Source organism: Babylonia areolata, chromosome 33, assembly GCF_041734735.1.
Source record: "Babylonia areolata isolate BAREFJ2019XMU chromosome 33, ASM4173473v1, whole genome shotgun sequence".
In the NCBI taxonomy this organism is placed as follows: domain Eukaryota; kingdom Metazoa; phylum Mollusca; class Gastropoda; order Neogastropoda; family Buccinidae; genus Babylonia; species Babylonia areolata.
Genome location: NC_134908.1, coordinates 13,457,127 through 13,484,896, shown reverse-complemented (window position 1 = coordinate 13,484,896; position 27,770 = coordinate 13,457,127). Strand labels below are relative to the sequence as shown.

The window sequence follows — 27,770 nt, the reverse complement described above, 5'->3', positions numbered from 1 at the left end:
CCACACAGTCACCGCTGTGTGCCATGCACGTGCAGGGGAACTGACAAAACCAATACTGAAGTTAACAGTGAAACGGACGAGAACCGCCATTTTAAGACAGCAGGTAAAGATCGCCCACCTGATACCCGTTGTGTGGGAGACAAATGCGGGTCAGGTGTATCTGCTGCCTTCCTCTAAAATAAACAGCAGATATTCTCTTTCTATTCCCCCTCCCCCGTCCCCCCCAACCCCCCCTGTGTGTGTGTGTGTGTGGAGTGAAACAGGTGGCTGCTCAGCCTCACTATCGTCAACCCGGCCCCCTTCATTCCCCAAATATCAGGCAGGTTTATTCTTAGAGACAGGGTTGTGCTGTTTCTGTCTCACTGGTCCTCTCCCTGTAACCCCCCCCACCCCCCTCCTCGCCACATACAAAAATGAACAGCTGCAAGCAATTCATTTTCAAATGAGTTGATATTTATCTCAAGTGCTGGAGTCTTCGAAGTCCTTGCAACAACCACTTTCCTAATTCCATTCCCTTTTGTGGAAAAAAGAAAAAGAAAAATATGTTTCTTTACAACCTGACTTAGTCTTCTGAAGACAATGTTTCGTAGACAATGAAACATTTCACATCTTGTCTAGGAATATAATGACATGTAGACCTCCTCCCTCTCTCCCTCTCTCTCTGTCTCTGTCTCTCTCTCCATGTCTGTGACATCATGTCGCGCTTACTCATGCTTGTCGTGTCGCATTGGTGAATGGGCTGAACAGCTAAATAGCAATAATATTCGTTCGTTCGTTCTCTCTCTGGGTAGACAGATAGATAGGCAGGTAAGTAGGTAGGTATGTAGGTAGGTAGATATTACGGATTGTTCAAAGATAGATAATAATTATATATTTCGGATTATTCAAAAGTAAAACATTATTATGAACTAGAAGATTATTTTAAGATATTGCCTGAAAATACTACTCTCACATTTTATACGATTTCAGGTTAAATCACAGACTGCTTGCTCAGAGAGGAAAAGAGATAGGTGTTCCATGTGATGAAAGAATATTGTTTGAAATGTAACAAAGCTGACTTGGAAATGAGTTTCATTGTATCCTGTCCATTTCTTGCTTTAACAGAAACGAAAACAATACCAAAAGATTTGAAAAATAAACATCTAGATGAATTATATAAAAGAAAACAAAGGGGATTGAACATATTATACATAATATTATTGATACGATGCGCACATTACCAATTAAATACTCAGTTTAACAATCACGTGTAGCTAAGACATACACATGTAACTCGGTCATAAAATGAAGCAGCTAAAAAAAAAAAAGTGTGTGTGGGTGTGTGTGATCTCTTTCTGTCACTTGTTCTCCCCTTCAAGTTATCTGTGATCTTTCACACCCCACTCCTCTCCACCTCTCTCCTCAGGAGACTTTTTTAAATCCTTTTTTCTCTCTCACTAACAGGAGGAGTTTGTATTATACTCCATGTTTGGTGATACATATACTTACCATGTCAAACTGATGCAAACTAGGCCTATCGGTTTGCTCTGCTTGGCCAAATTTCGCGCGGCTAACAGTGAAAAGACGGGCCGTCTTGCCCGGTCCGCTCTTAGCCAATCAAACGCCTCTAAAAGCTATAAGCGCTGAATCATTCCTTGGCCATCGAAAAAAATGCCCCATGAGAATCACGGCGGAGACGCGGGGACGGACGGACGGGCATTCGAGTTTGACATGGTAAGTGTATGTATCACCAAACATGGAGAAAAATACAAACTCCTCCTTTTGGTGTCATATACTGTACCATGTCAAACTGATGCAGAATTTAAAGCAAATGGAGGAGGGCAACGCATACTGGTTCGTATGGGGAGCCCTTGTAACCGCGACGGCAGTGTTAGCCGCAACAAAGGAAATCCCCTTGGAACCGCCAGCCCTGCTCATACGGAAATCCCTGAGGTAGAAGCTGATGAAGGGATTCTCAGACCGCCAGAAGGCTGCCTCCAAGACATGCTGCAGTGGCACTGAGTGCTGGAAAGCAGCCGAAGTAGCTACTGCCCGCACTTCGTGTGCTCTGGGATTAAAACAGCTGATATCCCTGTGAGAATGAGAGTAGGCTCTATGAATGACTTGGGAAACCCAGCGGGAAATAGTGCCTGCAGCGATGTCTTTCTTGTAATTCTCATTGAGGGAGATGAGAAGACGCCTCTGTGAAGAACGCCTATGGTGAGACCTATCCCAATAGTATTTGAGACACCGAACAAGGCAGAGATGCCTATCCTCATCATCTTGGGCAAGAATATCAGACAAAGGTCTGACCCTCAGAGAGGGGGAAGGGACCTCAGGGTCTTGGTTCTTAGCCAGAAACTCTGTGGAAGGCCAGATCTTGTGGCATTCCACTAAGACCATGAATCTCGCTTCTACGATGGCCTGTGGCCAGCAACAGAAGGAAAGTGGTCTTGAGGGTGAGTAAGTTGAAAGGAATAGTCCCCAGTGGCTCAAAGGGTTGTTTTCGAATGAAATCCAGCACCAGGAACAAGTCCCAGAGGGGCACTCTTCTGGGTTTCTAGCTTCCTTCAGAGAGGCGCCCCTAGCCACCTCTCTGAGCAGGAAATCCGCTTCAAAGGCGGGACCACCTAGCTGTTTGATTGTGGTACAGATGGCAGACCTGTACCCTCGCACAGAACTAGCAGACAGGTTGAGAACCGAGGAGCAGTGAGCCAGAAAGTTGGCCAGCTGCATGCTCGTAGGGTTAGTAGGGGGAACGTCCTGAGCTGTACACCACTGCAACCATTTCTTCCTGTGAAAGTCATACAAAGTCTCAGTTCCCTCCCTCTTTGCTTTGGTGACTATGGAGAGGAGGTCAGAGGAGGCACCCCCCTGGGTCAGCACAGCCAACACAGAGGCTGACCGAGGGGTGGAAGACTTCAATGGTGATGCTGACAGTTCCGACCACACAGCAGCCATGTGTGCAGGTGGAGCAGTTGAGGACTGGAATGAGGAATGCCCAAACGAGGCTGCCTCAGCAGATGAGGTTTGGTTTCGAGTTCCAGGGGTGGAACATGTGTCAGATACTGAAGGTCCGGAAACCAGGGCTGGGCTGGCCATTTCAGTGCAATGAGAATCAGTTGCGGGCGTTCCAATCTGGCTTTCCGTATCACCTTGGACAGAACTGGAAAGGGAGGAAACGCGTAGGCAATCAGACTGCTCCAGTCTAGAGAGAGAGCATCCACTGCCCACGCTTCTGGGTCGGTGAACGGAGAGACATAAGTGGGAAGTCTCTTGTTGAACTTTGTGGCAAAAAGGTCCACCATCGGCCGAAACCACCGTTCCCACACCCCCTGAAGGGTGTCCTTGATCAGGGTCCACTCTGTGTGGATGACACTCTTGGACCTGCTGAGAGCATCTGCCAAGATGTTGGCTTTTCCTGCTATGTGTCTCGCTGAAAGTGCAATGCCCTTGCTGTGGCACCAACGGAGGAGAGCCTTGGTCCACAGGCAGAGGTCTGCCGAGTGCGCTCCCCCCCCCCCCCCTTTGTTCACGTAACATGCGACCGTCGTATTGTCCGTGAACAAGCGGATGGTCTTGCCAGTGGCCTCCCCCATGAAGCGCAGGAGAGCCCTGTGAACTGCCTCCAGTTCCAGAACATTAATGTGGCATAGGCGCTCCTCCGGGGACCAAGTCCCTGCTGCATGGAGTGAGTCCATGTGGGCTCCCCAGCCCAGGGAGGAGGCGTCTGTGAAGAGTGCCACCTGAAGAGTAGGTGGGGCTATGGGCACCCCCTGTGTCCAAAGAGGGGTGGTTAGCCACTCTGATGTCACCTCAAGGAACCACTCGCCCAGACATATCTGGGTATCCCATGGCTGAGTGCTCTGGGACCACTGTAACCTCAGTGCCCTCTGAAGAGGGCACTTGAGAACCCTGCCCAGGGGAATGAGAGGTGCCATGGACTTCATCATGCCCAGGAGGGAAGAAAGTGTCCACGCTGTTGCTTGGGAGGAATGGCGCAAGTGGCTTAGGAGGCCTGCCAGGCGGTCCCAGTGATCTGGCGTCGGAGAGATTATCATAGACTGCGTGTCGAATCTCATCCCTAAGAAGTCGAAGGACTGACTTGGGGACAGATCGCATTTCTCCTGGTTCGTGAGGAAGCCTAGTTGGGACCAAAGTCTGGCCGTATGACTCTGGCACAGGGCCTGCGACTGGGCCAGGATAAGCCAGTCATCCAGGTACACACAGAGACGAATGGATTCCAACTGGACGATGAACACCAATTCCCGCACCACCTTGGTAAACAGGAAAGGGGCAAGGGACAGACCAAATGGGAGGGCTGAGAACTGGAACACCTTGTCCCTCCACATGAACCTCAGGTACCGACGGGATGCCGGATGGATGAGGATATGAAAATAAGCATCTTTCAGATCAATAGAGGTAGCCCAATCGCCCTGTTGAATGGTCTCATGAATCTGTGCCTGTGTGTCCATCTTGAATTTTATTTTGGGGAGGAATTTGTTGAAGGGGGACAAGTCCAAGACTGGTCTCCACCCTCCCGAGACCTTTGGAATCACGAACATCCGGCCGTAAAAAGTGGGGCCCGGGTCCGAGAGTTGAGATATCGCCCCTATGAGGAGTAGGTGCGATATCTCTTTCTCTAAGACGTTCTCCTGCTCCGTCGAGCTGGGCACAAAAGGAGGAGGAGTGGATCTTAGAGGGGGGCAGTCCTCTGCCCAAGGCAGCATGTACTCCGACTCTAGCACCAATACAATCCAGTCATTGAGTCCCAGAGCATGCCACTGATGTGCTTGCCAGGACAAGTTTCCTACTTGGAGGGGCTGAACAACTGGCGGTGCTGAATCGGGGCCCAGTCATTGGGGGTGCTGCCTTCTGGCCTAGGGCATGGCAGGCCGGCTTGGACGGACATGAGGTGGTTTATTCCTCTGCCACTGATTCTGCGCACGCCACTTTGACTTAGGTGGCATGGTATATGGAGGGGCCCTGGTGGCCAGTCTCTTCAATGGCATAGAACCCTGGCGCCCATGGGAGGTGTGGGCTAAATATGAGGCCACCTCCCTGTTTGTCTCTGCCCTGTGGCTGACAAAATGGGGTGCATACTGGCCGAAGAGGGAGTGCTGCTGTGCTGGGATGGACCGCAGGGCAGCCCTCTCCTCTGCTGGAATGTTAGAGAGGTGGAGAACGGCATCACGCCGCACTGGCACAGTCTTGAAGTGAAGGCTGGTAGCTGTGTCTGCAGCTGCCGTGAGACCAGATGCTACACTATTGCCAAAAGGGTTTAACCTCTGGTTGGTGAAGAGGCCTGGCGGGACAGAGGAAGGAGACCCCATGTCCTGATTAACCAGACGCTGTTCCCACAGCTCATTGGCCCTGTGGAGGAACGCGTCGAAGAAGGTATAAGCCGTGGAAACCTCGAGAAGGCAGTGGGCGGGCCAATCTGTCCCACTCTGCTAACGTTTTAAAAGATGGAGTAGCTGAAGTGGGGAAGCTGGTGCACTGTGAGACCAACATACTGTCCTGCGCGGAGGGCTCCGCTTCCCTGTAGTCAGGGTGGTCCTGTGTGTACAAGGACCACACCCAACCCTTGGAGGAATCTTTAAGGAGCTTGCCCGGGGAAAAAGCGCCCGGGGCAGAGAGGGACTCCCTGCCTGGAGGAGGGATGGAAGCAACACCCCTGACAGTGCGGTCTGGCTTATTAAGCCATTCCTGCACCATTTCTGGCACTCTCAGTCGCCTTGTGGTTCTGGAGTTAGAGTCACATGGCCTAAGGAGGGTCAAGGGTAACAAAGTAGCCTGAGGGACTGATTTGGCATGTGTGACCCGATTGGGGAGGGTCAGTTCGAGCTCGGCAAAGTCCGAGTTTGGTTCAGGCTGGTCTCGAGGGAGGCATGGGCTCAATCTGTCCCCCTGGGATGGGGGCGAAGAGTGCTCATCCGCTTGTTCGTCCTCATCAGAAGACAGGGGCTCCCACTCTTGTTCGCAGTCCATCCCCTGCTGGGTGCCATCCCAAGTGGATGTACCCGCTGGGGCGTCCTGTGAGCTGTGGTCAGCCCAACGGGATGAGCTGGGACGATCCCGAGCAGGGACCATGGCCGCAGCTGTTAAGTCCTTGACGCCTGAAGCGGGTGGGGAGCGTGTGGACCGTAGGTCCAACCATGCTTGGGATGGTGGGTGCCACACCTCAGAGAGGGCGTCCCTGAATGCAAGAGGGACCCATGAGTGCTGTGAGGGGACAAACACCCACTCATCTCCCTGTAGGACCGAGGGCTGGGTAGGTGGGAACTGCAGGCTCCCCCGGGCCGAGCGGGGCCCCTCGGCAGCCGTCGGTCCTGACAAGGAGGCCGTTGTGACCATGGAGGTCACCTGTGGGTTGACAAAGGCCCGATTTGTGGACTGAGTGGCAATATTGGTCAAGGAGCTCGACCTGACCGACAAGAAGTCGATCCCACTTGTCGGGGCTGTGTGTGTCACCCTGTGAGATGTGCTGGTTTGGGTCCATTGGGGAGCGGACAAGGGGTTGGCCACTGGTCCTCCCGGTAACCCCGCGTGCACCATACGTGCGTCCCAGTACGGGTAGAATGGGGGTAACCACCCGTGGGCACCAGCCATCAGGTCCGACTTGGGTGTCAGTCCCGCCCGAAGACGAACGGGCTGACTGCCTGGAACCGCCTGACACGCGCAGGCCTCCCCCAGCAGGGGAGACCGGCCGGATAGCGGGAAGACCTGCAGAGCAGGTGGCCACGCGCCCTGAATCCCCTCCCGCGGGGAGACTGGGGTGGCTTGGGCCGGGGTGGGCAAAGCAGAGGTCCCCCCCCCCCCCCCCGGAACCAAAATTTTCTCCCCAGAAGGAGGTGGGGGATGGGGGGTTGACAGAGGAGGGAGGAGAGGGAACAGCAATAGGGCTCCCCTTAGGAGTTCACACCTAGCGGCGAGTCCCCACTGCCAAGAGAGGACTTGCCACTCCCCCTTTTTCCTGCCTCTCGCTGTGACACCTTGGGAGGCGACGCTCGTACCCCTTTACCCCGGTCCCCTTCATGACCGTTTTACTGGTACGATTGTTGCCTCCGCGATCAGTGTCTAAAGACGCATCACCACGGTCTCTATCGGCAGGAATCATGAGCTCCAGGCCTGGGAGAGTCTCTTGCCGAGTCTCAATCCCAGCCTCATGATTCCTGCCTTCGTGGGATGGCATACGAGGCATGGTACCCGTGCTTAGGCACCCAGCGAAAATCCGATCCCCAACAGAGAAAGGAAAGACAGGATCGACTTAGAGGTTGAGAAAAACAAACAAATCGAGGGGGCTAAGTCGAATCAAAGACACAGAATGTAAGAATACAATAAACACAAGCCACATGCAACAAAAGGTCAAATGAGTATGCTTAATAGCCAAAAAAAGCGTAAGAGACACAGCATAAACCTGACAAGATGGCGTGGACAGCCTTGGCCAAAGGAATGATTCAGCGCTTATAGCTTTTAGAAGGGTTTGATTGGCTAAGAGCAGACCGGGCAAGACGGCTCGTCTTTTCACTGTTAGCCGCGCGAAATTTGGCCAAGCAGAGCAAACCGATACGCCCTAGTTTGCATCAGTTTGACATGGTACAGTATATGACACCAAAACGCACACACACGCGCGCGCCCACACACACACACACACACACACAAGCACTCAGGTATGCAATCACATTATATACACATGCATGCACAAATGCCCAATCCCATTCATACTGAAAAGACATTAAGTTTAAGAACGAATGAACACATGCCTGTACATAAAAGCGTCTCTCTCTCTCTCTCTCTCTCTCTCTCTCTCCACATCGCATTTATATAATTATTCAACTTATTCTCTACATTATATCCACATATTGTCTTCGTTCCAATACTTTGCATGCCTGTATTGAAGTTGAAAAAGAAGAAGAAATATCACAAATGGTAAACACATTTCCCCTGCACACCTCAATGCTTATGGCAACATCTGTCCGGATATTCGTTTTTATTCCAACAATTTACCTGTTTCTTTCTTTCTTTGATTTTGGTTCTTTAATCAGTAGAGTGCCTATAACACGTCAACTGACGTCCTTCAGAAAGTATTGCCACAGTGCCTATAAGACGTCCACTGACGTCCTGCATATGTTCCGATTTTTCCTTCATTGGAGTTTGGTTCAATTCACATAAACAGATTCTGAACACTTAGTTTGATGTGTCTGGATTATAAAAATACTATTTAAATGAACTTACATCAGGTTGAAGACCTCTTTCTATTCGATAATAATTTGCTAACTGACCACGTGATATGCGCGTGGAAAAGGGGGTAGCGTCATGTGCAAACATATGCATTGAAAACTGTGTCCAGTAAAGCAAATAGTCACAGTCAGCAAATTTACACAATTCTGAAAGTTCTGCTTGTGATTATGGACAGCTTTCGCGATGGAGAAGTATCACTCGACCTTGTCTGATGATTGGTTTGAAAACGAAGGTGATTGACAACAACAGTTATGAAACTAACAGCCCATTTTTATGGTAATTCAATCCGTCCATCCAATCAGACAGCTATGACTGACAGAATACGTTCAGCCAGTGTTAGAAGAAGAGAAGGAGAGTGAGAGGAGTGATTAAGACGATAGGTCGAATGCCAGCCCGAGGTCATCAAGGGGGCGTGGCTTTTGGGAAACGTGTCCTCACATTTCAAAGCAGACAGAAGGCAATCGATAACCGCCAAATGCCCCACGATTTTCACGAAACGCAGTGCTGACCCTGCACTGGTCGTGAAATACGTGCTTCTTGTTTTCAACGCTTTTCCGCTGACTCAGAGGGATGACTTGTTTGAAGAGGTGGCAAGCTGGCTGCACAGCAGACGCTTTACTCGGCCCACGTGCAACTTGAAAGGAGTAAATGTCATCAAAGAACTTCACCGCCAAACGCTCTGTGTTGTCAAAAAGCTTGCCAGTTCAGTTTCTGGGGCTGTGATTTACCCTCTACGTTGACTTCACTCACTTTTGTCATTGTTGGAACGTAATTTACTTACATGTCTGCAAGAGCTGTGATTTGTTTTCATAAGTTTATAACCTGTTTTAAGTTCTTCTGTATGTATAATCTGACAATAGGCATGCTATTTCTAGCTGTATTTTGTTTCTTTTCTTCATGGGTATCATTATGTTGAGGTGGAAATAGACTTTTTTGTTGCACAGAAATTATTATCTTGACTTTACATGCCTGAATAGTTACCTACAATCAACCTAATTGGGGCAAAAAGCCCAGAAGCAGAATCTACACTAATTTTCCTTCACAAAAACGTTTGCTTTCTTGCTGTATCGCCCACAGCTTTTGTGCTAGATTTTTTTTGTGATTTATTACCCCCCGAATCCGCAAAATTCCCTGGCAAGGGGAGAGCACTTTTTAACAAAATTCTCTGGCACTGTACAGATTAATATCTGTATCAGATATGAGATTACACACAATGTTTGTTTCTTTGTTTTTCTCTCTACCTGAGCCATCTGTCTTTATGACAGGTACATGCTCTCTATGTTCAAACCCTCAAACTTTTTTTTTTCACAGAAAAAAGGTGACGTTTGTGTTTGGGAGACTCTCAGACACTGGTGGATATAGAACCATTCTGTACATCACACAGGAGACATTGACGGATATAGAACCATTCTGTACAAACATCACCCAGGACACACTGACGGATATAGAACCATTCTGTACAAACATCACCCAGGAGACACTGACGGATATAGAACCATTCTGTACATCACCCAGGAGACACTGGTGGATATAGAACCATTCTGTACATCACCCAGGAGACATTGGCGGATATAGAACCATTCTGTACATCACCCAGGAGACACTGGCGGATATAGAACCATTCTGTACATCACCCAGGAGACATTGGTGGATATAGAACCATTCTGTACAAACATCACCTTGGAGACACTGGTTGATATAGAACCATTCTGTACAAACATCACCCAGGAGACATTAGTAGATATAGAACCATTCTGTACAAATATCATGCAGGAGACATTGGTGGAAATAGAACCATTCTGTACAAACATCACCCAGGAGACATTGGTGGATATAGAACCATTCTGTACAAACATCACCAAAGAGACATTAGTGGTTATAGAACCATTCTGTACAAACATCACCCAGGAGACATTGACGGATATAGAACCTTTCTGTACATCACCCAGGAGACACTGGCGGATATAGAACCATTCTGTACATCACCCAGGAGACACTGGCGGATATAGAACCATTCTGTACATCACCCAGGAGACATTGGTGGATATAGAACCATTCTGTACAAACATCACCAAAGAGACATTAGTGGTTATAGAACCATTCTGTACAAACGTCACCCAGGAGACACTGATGGATATAGAACCATTCTGTTCATCACCCAGAAGACATTGACGGATATAGAACCATTCTGTACATCACCCAGGAGACATTGGCGGATATAGAACCATTCTGTACATCACCCAGGAGACATTGGCGGATATAGAACCATTCTGTACAAACATCACCCAGGACACATTGACGGATATAGAACCATTCTGTACAAACATCACCTTGGAGACACTGGTGGATATAGAACCATTCTGTACAAACATCACTCAGGAGACATTAGTGGATATAAACCATTCTGTACAAATATCACCCAGGAGACAATGGTGGATATAGAACCATTCTGTACAAACATCACCCAAGAGACATTAGTGGATATAGAACCATTCTGTACAAACATCACCCAGGTGACACTGACGGATATAGAACCATTCTGTACATTACCCAGGAGACATTCGCGGATATAGAACCATTCTGTACAAACATCACCCAGGATACACTGGTGGATATAGAACCATTCTCTACAAACATCACCCAAGAGACATTAGTGGATATAGAACCATTCTGTACAAACATCACCCAGGACACATTGACGGATATAGAACCATTCTGTACAAACATCACCTTGGAGACACTGGTGGATATAGAACCATTCTGTACAAACATCACCCATGAGACATTAGTGGGCATAGAACCATTCTGTACAAATATCACGCAGGAGACATTGGTAGATATAAAACCATTCTTTACAAACATCACCTAGGAGACATTAGTGGATATAAACCATTCTGTACAAATATCACCCAGGAGACATTGGTGGATATAGAACCATTCTGTACAAACATCACCAAAGAGACATTAGTGGTTATAGAACCATTCTGTACAAACATCACCCAGGAGACATTGGTGGATATAGAACCATTCTGTACATCACCCAGGAGACATTGGCGGATATAGAACCATTCTGTACATCACCCAGGAGACATTGGCGGATATAGAACCATTCTGTACATCACCCAGGAGACACTGGCGGATATAGAACCATTCTGTACATCACCCAGGAGACATTGGTGGATATAGAACCATTCTGTACAAACATCACCTTGGAGACACTGGTTGATATAGAACCATTCTGTACAAACATCACCCAGGAGACATTAGTGGATATAGAACCATTCTGTACAAATATCATGCAGGAGACATTGGTGGAAATAGAACCATTCTGTACAAACATCACCCAGGAGACATTAGTGGATATAGAACCATTCTGTACAAATATCACCCAGGAGACATTGGTGGATATAGAACCATTCTGTACAAATATCACCAGGCTTTGACAGATATTTTTCAACGTGTGTGGAGGAAAGCACTTCAGCTCATGTTTCTGAAAGAGATAGAAATAACATTTGCCCAACACGTGAGTCATCAGTTTCTTAAGAGTAAGTTGCAGCTATCACAATGTACAGACTGAACTCGGGAAGCGAAATGGCTGCCCAGTGAATTACGACTCTGCAAAGAATGCAATAAGTCAGTCACTGAAGACGGATTTCATATTACGATGGAATGTCCTGAATTTCCTGAGTGTGCTGAATAACGCAAAGCAATCGTGTACCAAGAAAGTATGCAGTTTACTTAACATAATAAAACTGTTCCTCTGGAATAAAGCGAGTTTATAAAACTGGGAGGTGTTAACCTGATGTTCACGGACTGTGCATACTGTTTGGTAAGTGATGAGAGACATCACGCCCCGTCAGCTGTTTGATAAGTGATGTGGGACATCATGCCCTGTCAGCTGTTTGATAAGTGATGTGGGACATCATGCTCCGTCAACTGTTTGATAAGTGATGAGAGACATCACGCCCCGTCAGCTGTTTGATAAGTGATGTGGGACATCATGCCCTGTCAACTGTTTGGTAAGTGATGTGGGACATGACGCCCTGTCAGCTGTTTGATAAGTGATGTGGGACATCATGCCCCGTCAGCTGTTTGATAAGTGATGTGGGACATCATGCCCTGTCAGCTGTTTGATAAGTGATGAGAGACATCACGCCCCGTCAGCTGTTTGATAAGTGATGTGGGACATGACGCCCTGTCAGCTGTTTGATAAGTGATGTGGGACATGACGCCCTGTCAGCTGTTTGATAAGTGATGTGGGACATCATGCCCTGTCAGCTGTTTGATAAGTGATGTGGGACATCATGCCCTGTCAGCTGTTTGATAAGTGATGTGGGACATCACGCCCTGTCAGCTGTTTGATAAGTGATGTGGGACACCATGCCCCGTCAGCTGTTTGCAAATGCTATTTGTAGGAGAGGGGACGATGGGTTGGAGTTTAGGGAGAGAGTTTGGGGGTAGCGGGTTTTCACTTTGGACAGCGGTAATTTTTTTTCCGGGTGTGTCAAGTGACACTGGCACAAACACTTCTGTCTTTCTCCAGCACTGACCTCGCGCTGTGTGTGGACTTTTCATTGGAACGTACTACAGTTTCATGGCTCAGCGCGTGCACTTTATTGTGGAGATGCGCACGAGAATCATCACAGCACGAAACAACTTCACGCGCTGTTTCGTGTTTGTGATAACGTTTTGTGCTGTGGAGACGTGGAAATGAATCCTGGCCCTGTGAACAGTGGTTCCCCTCAGTTTGACTCCAGCAACACTGCGACAGCAAGCAGCAAGACTGGAAGCGACACGGAAAAGACTACCGCGCCTCCCCCTTCCTCTGAAATTTCATCAGACAGCCAAGCAAATTCTGGATGCAATCCATCAACAAAACGAGAAGTTTCAGTCACTGTCAACAGAAATTAATTCCATGAGACAGGATATCGGTTCCATCAAGACAGATATTGGACACGTGAAGAGTAAGTGCGATGGAACTGGTCAACGGTGTGACAGACTGGAGGAAGAAAGTGAACGCCTGGCTACATCAATGAACGAAACTAAAGATGATGTTCTGGAATTATTCAGTGCTTGTCGGCATAGTGAGAATAATCTAACCGCGATGTTTTCCAACATGGAGAGAATGCAGACCGAAATCGACTCCCCGAAAAAAAACTGCGACAAACTAGAAAGTCTCTCACGAAGGGATAATCTTCGTCTGTTCGGTTTGCCCCAGACTGAACAATTCGAAAATGACGACACGTGTGCCAGACTGGTGGCCGACACCTTGAACAGCGTGGAAGGACCGAAGCGGTGGACAGAGGACGACATTGCCAGAGCTCATCGTGTGGGTCAGAGTAGAGAGGGCCAGCCTAAACCCATGATCGTCAAGTTTTGTCGGTGGAAAGATAAAAAAATGTCGATCATCACAAACCGGGAGTATAGGGCCAGGCAGAAGAAGAAAGGTGTGAGAGTGGCCAGTGTCTTAACCCGGCAGCAGAGCAGCATCGTGGCAGAGCGAGGAAGGAGAGTAAGGTGGCATTCTTTCAGAAAGGAAAGCTGACCGTGGGACCCAGAAGACCAGACCCCAGGACCTACGCAGATGTGGCGGCAGCGGCTGACGTGGATACCGATGACAGAGCGCCACCCGTGGACGTTCCTCCTCGAGAACGGCCTACTTCAAAGAGCAGGGACCACGACGATGCAGGTCAGGAACCGGGTCAAGGCCGAGGAGGTGACTGGGATTCCCCTCGACACTTAAGTCACGACAGCCGATGCACTGGTGCACATGATAGACGAGGCGCGTTCACTGGTCACCGTGGCAACAAAGGCGGAGTTAACATGACAGTAATCGGTCCTCTCCTCCCGTGAACAAGAGTGCAAGAGTGCTGGTAACATTCCCTACCAGCCCCGCCGGTCTTCACGGACCTCTACACGCTAGGACAGGTCGGATCATTCTAATAGGTTGTCTTTTCTTGTCTATAATGTTGAGAATCTGTATTCCAAACTAAATGATATTTCGTTCTTGACTTACGTTTCTAAATTTGATTTCGTCTGTTTCACAGAAACTTTTGTAGATAGTTCTTTTGATTTCAGCGGTGTATTTCCTATTTCCTGACAACATTAAGTTTGCCGCCCCGGCGAAAAAACTTTGGAAATACGGTTTTCTCTGTTGTTAAGCTTAACTGTGAGAATGGCGTGCGGCAAGTGTGTGAAAGTCTGTGTCTGACTGTGATGAAGATGTCCTTTTGATTGGCTGTTATGTGGCACCAGAGAATAGCCCTGTGTATGATCAATGGCCCATTAAAGACGGCATTGTTATGCTAGAAGAAAATATCTTGCATGTTCCAGTTAAAAATGTAAATATGATTATACTTGGTGATCTGAATGCACGAACTGGGTGCGACCAGCCCAATGCTGAAGTTATGACCAACTATTCTCCTGACTCTGATGATGATGATGTATATATACAATGCCAATTCTTTCGACAGTTTACGGAGAAAATCAAAAGATGAAAACATGAATAATTTTGGGAAATCATTGTTGAATTTACGCTTTATACTCAACCGTGTTGTTGTCAACGGTAGTTGTGGTGACGCCAGTGGTGACTTTACGTATGTATCCCCACACGGCTGCAGTGTTACTATGTGATTATGTCAGAAGATTTCTTTTATAAACAATGTTTTGAACTGCTCATTGGTGACCGCATTGATTCTTGGCACTTGCCTGTGGAATTCGATTGGAAAATGTTATGCAAATAAAACAATACTGGAAGGCCCAGTGAATCAAAGTCTGGCGTTGAGGATTACTGCATTGTATGGTCTGGAGATTATATACTTCAGTATAAAGAAGAACAAAAATCAGGAGATTTCAAACATAGTATACAAGATGCTTACACCGCACTCAACACCAACATTGGCAGATCTATTGAAATATTTCCCCAGTCTTTGTGTAGCGCTGCAGCCTGCATGTTGAAAAGGGTTGGTGAAAAGAAAGTTTAAACAGTCCAAGAAAATTCAGACGGATAAAAAAAAAAAAAAAAGAAAGAAAAAAAGACGACTATGTTATGGAGAAAAAAGAATACAAATGCTTATTGAATCGAAAGAAAAATAAGTTTGATAAAACAAGAGTATTAAAACTGAGAGAGTCGGTTAATGATCCTAAGTTGTTCTGGCAAACAATAAGATCAGTTAATAAAATATCTGTAATTTATAATGACATTACTGTTGAGCAATGGTACATGCATTTCTTTAGGGTATTTAACGAAACAGACACAACGTTAGAAATTGAAAATCATTATGATAACGAAGATAGTGAAGAAAGTACATCCGATGTTCTGTTTGATGATCCCATTTCCAGGCAAGAGGTTTATGCCAGTATCGGTAACCTCAAAGCTGGAATATGTTCAGGTCCGGACAAAATCATCAATGAAATGTTGAAACATGCGGATGAATCAGTACCATATATTTTAATAGGTTGTTTGATTTGGGATGTCTTCGAACTGAATGGTCTAAGTCAATTATTGTACCAATTCACAAGAAAGGAGATGTCAATCAGCCTGATAACTACCGAGGTATAGCTTTAACTAGTTCTGTTAGTAAGGTTTACACACATATTTTGAACAGAAGACTTACAAAATGGTCAGAAAAAGAAGAGAAAATAATAGAAGAACAAGCAGGTTTTCGAACAGGTTATAGCACTGTTGATCATATATTTACACTGTATGTCAATGTACAGAATTTTTTACTGAAGAATGCCAAGTTACATGTCGCCTTTGTTGACTTTGGCCTCTGTCCATGACAAATGTTGTTATTCTGACTTTTTCGAATGTCCCAGAGGTGTTAAACAAGGTTGTATACTAAGTCCCCAATCATTTTCCTTCTTCATTAATGAACTGGCTGTCGAAATGTCAAAGACAGGGATGCATGGTGTCCAGTTAATTCCAGGTGCTATAGAAATGTTGTTAGTGTTGTTTGCTGATGATGTGATTTTGTTGTCTGACACTGTTACAGATCTCCAGAATCAGCTCAACAGTTTAAAACGTGAAGCAGATCGTTTGTATTTAACAGTTAATTTCAATACGACAGATGTTATGGTTTTCAGAAAGGGTGGATACTTGTCTGCAAGAGAAAGATGGTATTATGGAAATGATAAAGTAAAAATAACAAATTCATACGAATGTTTAGGAATGTATTTCACATCAAAACTGAGTATTACTACTGCTTTATCAGAGACCAGTAAAAAAGGGAAAAACGGGGGTGGGGGTGGTGGGGGGGGGGGGTGATAGAAATACTTAAGTCACTGGAAAAATTAAATACAGATCTGTTTTGGAAATTGTTTGACACACACATCAAACCAGTCTTGACATTTGCAGCTGAAGTCTGGGGCCTAGAAGAATGCAAACAAATTGAAACAGTTCACACATTCGCTATTAAAAGATTTCTTAGCGGTCCCCTACATGCATCAAATAAATTAGTATATAGAGAAACCGGTAGATATCCCCTGTACATTAGAACATCAGTTAACCAGTAGAGTGCCTATAAGACGTCAGGTCAGCTGACGTCCTACAAAAAGTATTGCCATAGTGCCTATAAGACGTCCACTGACGTCCTGCATATGTTCCGATTTTTCCTTCATTGGAGTTTAGTTCAATTCGCATAAACAGACTCTGAACACTTAGTTTGATGTGTCTGGATTATACAGAAAATTGAAAATTGAATGGGAAGTCCAGAGTGGCATTAGGCAATGCGCAACTTTCAAATTAAAAAACTCACATGGTCATACTGCCCGGGACATGCAGGTGTTAAGGGAAATGAGCGCACTGACAGAGTTGCTGGTAACGCAACAACAACGAGCGGCCTACATCTAGGAAAATCGGAAATCCTCAGAAAAGTCAAATAATATCAAAAAGAACAGGTACAAGGCCATCACACCATCGATCGCCTCAAAGAAATAAAAGCAGAGAGAGGGAGCGGCTGTAAGTCTAGCATGAAAGGCGGAGCACGATGCTTTGCAAATCAAACAAATATCGGCATCATTTCCAAACCAACATTGCGCAAATTTCTTCAAAACGGAACAGTCTCTGTGGGCTTTTTCCAATACAATAGACTGAGCAACACACTAGACGCCACATTCTTGGCATCAGAGATCTTTTCCCATCCCTCTTGCGGCCAATCAGTGGCAGCTTCTGTGCGTGTGTGTATGTATGTGTTTGTGTGTATGTGTGTTTGAGTGCGTTTGTGCATGCGCGAGGGTGTAGGTGTACACAAGTGTCAGGAGAATTCTGTGCACGTGCGTATGTGTGTGTGTGAGGAGGAGGGGGGGGGGGGGGCGGGGGCGAGGGGGGTAGTGGATTAGGTATGTGTGTGTGTATGCATGCCTACACTGTGGGAGCAACGAAATATTGGAACGTGCGGGTGTGCATATATATATCTTTGTATATATGTGTGTGGGATTGGGGGTGGGGGATATGGGCGTATGTGTGTATGCTTGTACAAGTAAGTGTTCATCTCTGTGTGTGTGTGTGTGTGTGTGTGTGTGTGCCGTGGAAGCTGCGATACGTAGCCTAGAAATGAGTAGGTGGAGGAGAGGGGTAGAGGAGGTGCAGGGTAATGTGTGTGTGTGTGTTTGTGTTGGGGCTCATGTACGTTTTTGTGTATTTGACTGTGCTTTCATATCTGAAACTGCATGTTTGGTGCATATCTGTTATGCATATGTGGGTGTATGTGTGAATGTGTGTCTCCATGTTTTACATTTATTTGCTTATTTATCATCATTGTTGTCTTATTTATTTATTTATTTTTATTATTATTATTATTATTATTATTATTATTATTATTACTACTACTACTACTACTTTTTTATATTGTAATTATTATTTATTTATTTATTTATGTACGCTTATAGTTGACTTCATCAAGTTTTTGCGCCTTATACATATTATTAGCAGTTGTAGTAGTTATTTTTTTATGTATTTATCTATTATTTATTCACCCTTTTTTTTCTTTCTTTTTTTCTCAAGGCCTGACTAAGTGCGTTGGGTTACGCTGCTGGTCAGGCATCTGCCTGGCAGATGTGGTGTAGCATATATGGAATTGTCCGAACGCAGTGACGCCTCCTTGAGCTACTGAAACTGAACTGAAACTGCATTTTTATAAAAAATACTATTTAAATGAACATTCATCAGGTAGAAGACCCCCTTCTACTGGATAATAATTTGCTGACCACGTGATACATGGGGGGGGGGGGGGGGGCGTTGCATCATGTGCACAAAAAAAAAATGCATTGAAAACTGTGTCCAGTAAAACAAATAGTCACAGTCAGCAGATTTACACTATTCTGAAAGCTCTGTTTGGGGTTATGGGCAGATTTCGCGATGGAGGAGGATCTCTCCTGTCTGATGATTGGTTTGAAAACGAAGTTGACTGACAATGACAGCGACGAAACTGACAGCCCCTTTTGATGGTAATTCAGTCCATCAGACATCTTTTGTTGACAAGTGGCTATGACTGACAGAATACGCGCAGCGAGCGTTGGAAGAAGAGGGAGGAGAGGGAAAGGAGTGATGTAAGATGATAGTCGAATGTCAGCCAGAGTTCAAGAAGGGGGCGTGGCTTTTAGGAATGAGTGTGCTCACATTTCAATGCAGACTATGGTATGACAACCGCCAATGCTCCACGATTTTCACGAAACGGAGGGTGGAACCTGCACTGGACGTGAAACACGTGCTTCTGTTCTTCACGCTTTTTCTTCGCCCCCCCCGCTGAATTAGATGGTTGACTTGTTTGAAGAGGTGGCATGCCAGATGCACAGCAGACACTCTAATCGGCCCACGTGCTACTTGATCAGTATCAGTAGCTCAAGGAGGCGTTACTGCGTTCGGTCAAATCCATACACGCAACACCACACCTGCCAAGCACATGCCTGACCAGCAGCGTAACCCAACGCCCTTAGTCAGGCCTTGAGAAAAAACAAACAAAAAAAACTTGAAGGAGTGAATGTCATCAAAGAACTTCACCCTCTCACTCCCGAACGCTCTTAGCTGTCAAAAAGCTTGCCAGCTCAGTTTCTGAGACCGTGATTGACCTTTTACGATGACTTTACCCACCTTTGTCATTGTTGGGACAGTGATTTACTTACATGTTTGCACGAGCTGTGATTTGTTTTTATAAACAAATACCCTTTTTTAAATTTCTTCTACAGATATAATCTGACAATAGGCATGCTATTTCTAGCTGTATTTTGTTTCTTTTCTTTATGGATGTTATTATGTAGAGGTGAAAATAGACTTTTATGTTGCACAAAAATCATTATCTTGACTTTACATGCCTGAACAGTTATCATCCTAATTGGGTAAAAGAGCCCAGAAGCAGAATCTACACTAATTTTCCTTCACAAAAACGTTTACTTTCTTTCTGTATCACCCATAGCTTTTGTGCTAGAATCTTTTGTGAATTATTTCCCCCGAATCCTCAACATTCCCTGGCAAGGGGAGAGCACTTTTTCCTCTTTATACACACACACACACACACACACACACACACACACAATTCTCTGGCACTGAACTGGTTAAATGCATCAGATACTGGTTGGGGAAGAAAGAGGGAGGGAGGGAAAGTGTGAATGCGTTGTATGAGCTTGTGCGTGCATGTTTTGCTTGCGGGTACCTACATGTTTTGCTCGTGCGTATGTGTATGTTGTGCTTACGAGTACATGCATGTTTTGCTTGCAGGTAAATAAATGTTTATGTGTGATGAGACAGACAGGTGAGATGGTGGTGAGAGTTGTGCGTGCCAGTTTCTAGAATTGTGCTCAGGATTTATTGTAATGCCCCCGTGTCCTAAGGGCTTCACTGCTGAATGGACATTAAAATAATTGTCATTGTCACTGTCATTGACCTACGTCTGGTGTAGGTCAAGTGTGAAACAGAGTCGTGTGACCTATGTCTGTGTAGGTCAGGTGTGAAACACTGAGTGGTATGACCTGTCTGTGTAGATCAGGTGTGAAACGAGTGGTGTGACCTATGTGTAGGTCAGGTGTGAAACACTAAGTCGTGTGACCTATGTGTAGGTTACGTGTGAAACACTGAGTGGTTGACCTATGTCTGTGTAGGTCAGGTGTGAAACACTGAGTGGTGTGACCTATATCTGTGTAGATCAGGTGTGAAACATTGTGTGGTGTGACCTATGTCTGTGTAGGTCAGGTGTGAAACACTGAGTGGTGTGACGTATGCCTGTGTATGTCAAGTGTGAAACACTGTGTGGTGTGACCTATGTAGGTCAGGTGTGAAACACTGAGTGGTGTAACCTGTCTGTGTAGGTCAGGCTGAAACACCGAGTGGTGTTACCTTTGTGTAGGTCAGGTGTGAAACACTGAGTCGTGTGACCTATGTCTGTGTAGGTCAGGTGTGAAACACTGAGTCGTGTGACCTATGTCTGTGTAGGTCAGGTGTGAAACACTGAGTCGTGTGACCTATGTCTGTGTAGGTCAGGTGTGAAACACTGAGGTGTGAAACACTGTGTGGTGTGACCTATGCCTGTGCAGGTCAGATGTGAAACACTGAGTGGTGTGACCTATGTGTAGGTCAGGTGTGAAATATTGTGTGGTGTGACGTATGTCTGTGTAGGTCAGGTGTGAAACACTGAGTGGTGTGACCTATGTCTGTGTAGGTCAGGTGTGAAACACTGAGTGTTGTGAGCTAATGTGTAGGACAGGTGTGAAAAACTGTGGTGTGACCTATGTCTGTGTAGGGCAGGTGTGAAACATTGTGTGGTGTGACGTTTGTCTGTGTAGGTCAGGTGTGAAACACGGAGTGTTGTGAGCTAATGTGTAGGACAGGTGTGAAAAACTGTGGTGTGACCTATGTCTGTGTAGGTCAGGTGTGAAACATTGTGTGGTGTGACCTGTCTGTGCAGGTCAGGTGTGAAACAGTGTGTGGTGTGACCTATGTCTGTGTAGGTCAGGTGTGAAACACTGTGTGGTGTGACCTATGTCTGTGTAGTTCAGGTGTGAAACACTGTGTGGTGTGACCTATGTCTGTGTAGTTCAGGTGTGAAACAGTGTGTGGTGTGACCTATGTCTGTGTAGGTCAGGTGTGAAACACTGTGTGGTGTGACCTATGTCTGTGTAGTTCAGGTGTGAAACACTGAGTGGTGTGGTGTGACCTATGTGTAGGTTAGGTGTGAAACACGGTGTGGTGTGACCTATGTCTGTATAGGTCAGGTGTGAAACATTGTGTGGTGTGACCTGTCTGTGTAGGTCAGGTGTGAAACACTGTGTGGTGTGACCTATGTCTGTGCAGGTCAGGTGTGAAACACTGTGTGGTGTGACCTATGTCTGTGTAGGTCAGATGTTAAACACTGTGTGGAGTGACCTATGTCTAGGTCAGGTGTGAAACACTGAGTGGTGTGACCTATGTCTGGTGTACACACACACACACACACACACACACAGAGAGAGACCAGAACTTATCATGGTGGGAGTTTCTGGCACATTTTCTACCGCAGGAGTTTGTTGTTGTTGATTTTTGTTTCTTTGTTTTTGTTGTTGTTTTTTGTTTATTTGTTTGTGTTTTGTTTTCTGTCACTATTTTATTGTGTCTGGCAGAGCCATGACACTTTTTTTCTGATTTCATGCTGTTGGGTGTTTGTTTTTCATTACAACACTTCATCCCTTGCTTTCAGCTGTTTAACAGCACTCAGTTGAACAATCAGTTTCCAAGAAAGAAGGGCTGGGGAGGACGGAGACAGGGGAAAGTGGACGAAGAGTGTAGGGGTAGAGAGAGAGAAACAGAGAGACAGACAAACAGACTACAGTCAGACAGACAGACATACAGTCAGACTGACAGACAGACATACAGTCAGACTGACAGAGTTAATGACAAACAGACAGACAGACATAGACATAGACAGAGACACAAACAGGAGAGAGAAGTGAGAAAGGCAGATGAAGGGGGTGGTGTTTAGTCGGGGAGATTGAGAGGAAGAGAGAGAAAGTTACAGAGAGAGGGAGGGAGAGGGAGATAACCCCAAGGTCACTGTGGCCACGATGACACACTAAGAGCTTCTTTTGACAATGCTCTCAAAGTCAAGAAGAGAGACAGGCCGATAAGGTGAGAGAGAAAGACACTGAGGAAGAGAGAGAGAGAGAGAGAGCGACAGAGTGAGAGAGAAAGACATTGAGAAAGAGGGAGAGATAGACCGATAGGGTGATAGAGAAAGACATTGAGGAAGAGAGAGAGAGACAGACCTATAGGGTGAGAGAGAAAGACATTGAGGAAGAGAGATAGACCGATAGGGTGAGAGAGAAAGACATTGAGGAAGAGAGGTAGACCGATAGGGTGAGAGAGAAAGACAATGAGGAAGAGAGAGAGACAGACCTATAGGGTGAGAGAGAAAGACATTGAGGAAGAGAGAGAGACAGACCTATAGGGTGAGAGAGAAAGACATTGAGGAAGAGAGATAGACTGATAGGGTGAGAGAGAAAGACATTGAGGAAGAGAGGTAGACCGATAGGGTGAGAGAGAAAGACAATGAGGAAGAGAGAGAGACAGACCTATAGGGTGAGAGAGAAAGACATTGAGGAAGAGAGAGAGACAGACCTATAGGGTGAGAGAGAAAGACATTGAGGAAGAGAGATAGACTGATAGGGTGAGAGAGAAAGACATTGAGGAAGAGAGGTAGACCGATAGGGTGAGAGAGAAAGACAATGAGGAAGAGAGAGAGACAGACCGATAGGGTGATAGAGAAAGACATTGAGGAAGAGATAAGATAAGAATAACTTTATAATCTCCAACTGGAGAAATTTGGTCAGGTGCATTATCACAACATACACGAGTGAACAACATGGGGACCATTACTGTAAAAGCCAACAACAGCCCCTACAAATATTACGAAGATACAAATGTAAAAAATATCACATACATCGTTTCATACATATATCCACACACTGCAGGTAATAACTAGTATTCTTAATGTAAAAACAGAAAGAATTAAGAAACATTATTTGAATATAATTATAAACATAGCCTACTATACTGCACATTGATTATTATAGACAGATAAGATAAGAACAAAGATGGATTGCGGAAAACCACAACCAGATAATCAGCACACACCCGCACCCCACCCCACCCACCCCCCAACCCCCACCCCACACACGCGGATAACCTGATTAAACAAGAGTAATAAAAATATGTTCTCAAATAAAAGCATTTCACATATTCGCTTTTAAAAACATTGCAATTAATTATTACATCGTAATTATTAAACAGAAATATATTTAGAATAGATAGAGAAAGACATAGGGTGATAGAGAAAGACACTGAGGAAGAGAGACCGATAGGGTGAGAGAGAAAGACATTGAGGAAGAGAGATAGACCGACAGGGTGAGAGAGAAAGACATTGAGGAAGGACGAGAGAGAGAGAGGGAGAAATTCAGGAAGAGAGAGACCGATAGAGTGAGAGAGAAAGACATTGAGAAAGAGAGAGAGAGAGAGCGACAGGGTGAGAGAGAAAGACATTGAGAAAGAGAGAGAGAGCGACAGGGTGAGAGAGAAAGACATTGAGGAAGAGAGAGAGAGAGAGAGACCGATGGAGTGAGAGAGAAAGACATTGAGAAAGAGAGAGAGATAGAGTGAGAGAGAAAGACACTGACGAAGAGAGAGAGAGAGCGATAGGGTGAGAGAGAAAAAACATTCAGGAAAAGAGAGATAGAGCGATAGGGTGAGAGAGAAAGACATTGAGGAAGAGAGAGACAGATAGAGCGATAGGGTGAGAGGGAAATACATTGAGAGAAGAGAGATAGAACAACAGGGTGAGAGAGAAATACATTGAGAAAGAGGGAGACAGCGATAGGGTGAGAGAGAAATACACTGAGAAAGAGAGAGAGAGCGATAGGGTGAGAGAGAAATACATTGAGGAAGAGAGATAGAACAACAGGGTGAGAGAGAAATACATTGAGAAAGAGAGAGCGAGCGATAGGGTGAGAGAGAAAGACATTGAAGAGTGAGAGAGAAAGCAATAGGATGCGAGAGAAAGACATTGAGGAAGAGAGAGAGATAGAGCGATAGGGTGAGAGAGAAAGACACTGAGGAAGAGAGATAGAGCGATAGGGTGAGAGAGAAAGACATTGAGGAAGAGAGAGAGATAGAGCGATAGGGTGAGAGAGAAAGACACTGAGGAAGAGAGAGAGATAGAGCGATAGGGTGAGAGAGAAAGACACTGAGGAAGAGAGAGAGAGAGAGAGAGCGATAGGGTGAGAGAGAAAGACACTGAGGAAGAGAGAGAGAGATAGAGCGATAGGGTGAGAGAGAAAGACACTGAGGAAGAGAGAGAGAGAGAGCGATAGGGTGAGAGAGAAATACATTGAGGAAGAGAGAGAGAGAGATAGAGCGATAGGGTGAGAAAGACACTGAGGAAGAATGAGAGAGATAGAGCGACAGGGTGAGAGAGAAAGACACTGAGGAAGAGAGAGAGAGATAGAGCGATAGGGTGAGAGAGAAAGACACCGAGGAAGAGAGAGAGAGAGAGAGATAGAGCGATAGGGTGAGAGAGAAAGACACTGAGGAAGAGAGAGACAGATAGAGCGATAGGGTGAGAGAGAAAGACACTGAGGAAGAGAGAGAGAGATAGAGCGATAGGGTGAGAGAGAAAGACAGTGAGGAAGAGAGAGAGAGATAGAGCGATAGGGTGAGAGAGAAAGACAGTGAGGAAGAGAGAGAGAGAGATTGAGCGATAGGGTGAGAGAGAAAGACAGTGAGGAAGAGAGAGTGATAGAGCGATAGGGTGAGAGAGAAAGACATTGAGGAAGAGATGTAGAGCGATAGGGTGAGAGAGAAAGACACTGAGGAAGAGAGACAGAGATAGAGCGATAGGGTGAGAGAGAAAGACACTGAGGAAGAGAGACAGAGATAGAGCGATAGGGTGAGAGAAAGACATTGAGGAAGAGAGAGATAGAGCGATAGGGTGAGAGAGAAAGACAGTGAGGAAGAGAGAGAGATAGAGCGATAGGGTGAGAGAGAAAGACTCTGAGGAAGAGAGAGAGAGATAGAGCGATAGGGTGAGCGAGAAAGACATTGAGGAAGAGAGATAGAGCGATAGGGTGAGAGAGAAAGACATTGAGGAAGAGAGAGAGAGAGAGCGCGATAGGGTGAGAGAGAAAGACAGTGAGGAAGAGAGAGAGAGAGCGATAGGGTGAGAGAAATACATTGAGGAAGAGAGATAGACCGACAGGGTGAGAGAGAAAGACATTGAGGAAGAGAGATGGATACACAGGGTGAGAGAGAAAGACATTGAGAAAGAGAGATGGACACACAGGGTGAGAGAGAAAGACATTGAGGAAGAGAGATGGACACACAGGGTGAGAGAGAAAGACACTGAGGAAGAGAGAGAGCGAGGGTGATAGATAAGGCATGGAGGAGAGAGAGGGGCGGGGGGGAAAGGCATACCTAATCACAGAGGGTTCACCATTAACACGCTGTGGAAAAATACATCACACGTGCATGTCCGAATCAATGCCGTTTCTACTGACTCTCTCTCTCTCTCTCTCTCTCTTTCCTGTCTCCTTTCGTGCTATCCTTCCTATCTTTTACACTTGTGTTCTAATTTTTTTATCATTACCATTCTGTACTAATTTCACTTGAATCATCCATGTGCAGCATTCATGCTAGGTGTGTGTGTGTGTGTGTGTGTGTGTGCGTGTGCGTGCGCGCGCGCGCGCGCGCGCTGAGCCATGTACTTACTGTTGATGACGAGGCCAGCAATGACGGCGGTACAGACGATAATGGCGGTGGTAAGCAGGACAATGATGACCTTCAGCAGCTGGGGGGTCAGCTTGACCCATAGTGTGTCCGCCACTCCCACGCCGCCACGGCTGACTGACGATGCTGCTGGTGGTGGTGGTGGTGGTGGTGGGACAGAAAGATATGTATTACCAGTTCTGCCAGAAAGGAATGAACATTGTGAGATCCACGTCACAGGCACCCTGCCCCTGCGTTTCATTCCCTCTCCCCGTGCGCACACACACACCCACACATACACACACACACATACACACACAAACACGCGCTTGCGCTTTTTTTTTAATATTTATGACCCCATGTGTTTTGCACAGGAAATATTGAAAAAAAATGTGCTGCATGTGCTGCGCAATTTGAAGTGTTTGTTTTGCACAGATCTGTCTTTTCTTTTTCTTTGCCCAGATGGATGTATGTTCGTGCGTGCATGCGTTCGGGCGGACATTTCAGAACGTCTGTATATGTGAATGCGCTTTGGATCCACAGTTCCATTCTTTGATACCACTTGTTCGCGGGAAGCGAGGCTTAAAATGAATATGTTTTCATTGAAATGTCAGTGTCATTGTCGCCCCGTTCAGCTCCCACCCCCCACCCCCCTCCATGCCCCCCTCCCGCCCCCTCTCTCTCTCACCTGTACTGCTCTCTACGATATCAACAGAGGTGATGATATCATTGTTGTTTGTCTCAGCTGACGGTGAGGTCGACATGGTTTTCAAAGTATCCTTCTGTAATCAATACATCCAATCATTCAATGAACTAATCAATCAATCCGTCAGTCAGCTAACCAATCAATCGATCAGCTAATCCCCCACAATCGATCAATCATCTATCATTTTGTTTTACCTCTGAGGACCATAGCAAGTCATACTCATATCTTGCAACATTACTACATGTTCCATTGTAATCTGTCAGCAAAACACAACAACCACATCGTCAACATCATCAACTACAACACACACACACACACACACACACACACACACACACTCCCCCCCCTCCCCACTACCACACACGCACGTCATCCAAGCCGTACTCATACGTCGTGAAATATTAGAACATAGGAACTAATGAAAGTGGGTTGTCGCTTTGTTTTCTTAAAAGACCTTAAACCAAATAACAAGAAAGATACGGAAAAATCAAGAGAGCATGACCGTATTATGAGCTCACTGACCCATTTAAAAACAGGAGAGACAAGACATCCAAGACTCACTTGTGATACACTTTTTTTTTTTATAAATCTAATCGTTAAAATGTGTTCTGTATTTGTTATTCTAAAGCTTCGGGTTAAAAAAGAAAAAAGAAAAAAAAGTCCTGACGGCAGATTCGAACCCCACGTGTTCGGGTGAGAAGAAACTGTCTTACCCAAAACACTATGTGGCTCCTTAACTGACTTTCAAAAAATTAACATTTAAACATGCTTTTTTAAAGGGCGATAAAACGATTGCGGTATTCGCAGTGAGAACGCTGTTTAAATCATATTATTCTGGTGTATCTTGGGCATTCAAAAAATCTTTAAGGGCACTTAAAAATTCTTTTAAAGTCCGCGGTAAAGGAGACGTGGCTATCGCCGCAATCACACTGCAACATTTAGCCGTTTTACCTGGATCTAGATAGACGTACAAGTTTAGTTACACCCGCCAGGAATCGTAAGACATGGTCGATTCAATTTCTCTTTTATGTTCATTCTAGTTTTATAGTTTTAAAGTTGATATGAAAATTGAGTATTTTGTAAAACTAATAAATGTAGAGCCAAGTACAAGTACTTCTAAAC

General features: G+C 45.7%; 1 protein-coding gene across 9 annotated transcripts in view; it reads right to left on the bottom strand.

Annotated features, from left to right (window-relative positions):
* The window catches only part of LOC143277261 (uncharacterized), a 214,330-nt gene that overhangs the window by 71,803 nt on the left and 114,757 nt on the right, over positions 1 to 27,770 (bottom strand). For 7 of the 9 annotated variants that reach the window (XM_076582044.1, XM_076582046.1, XM_076582039.1 and 4 more), the window contains exons 3-4: positions 26,631 to 26,724; positions 25,946 to 26,092 (exon numbers count right to left, since the gene is read on the bottom strand). In XM_076582044.1, the coding sequence (XP_076438159.1) occupies positions 25,946 to 26,092; positions 26,631 to 26,706 (223 nt within the window). In that variant the 5' untranslated portion in view covers positions 26,707 to 26,724. The remainder of the gene's footprint in view (positions 1 to 25,945; positions 26,093 to 26,630; positions 26,725 to 27,770) is intronic. The other 2 variants (XM_076582040.1, XM_076582048.1) reach the window with 1 other exon arrangement.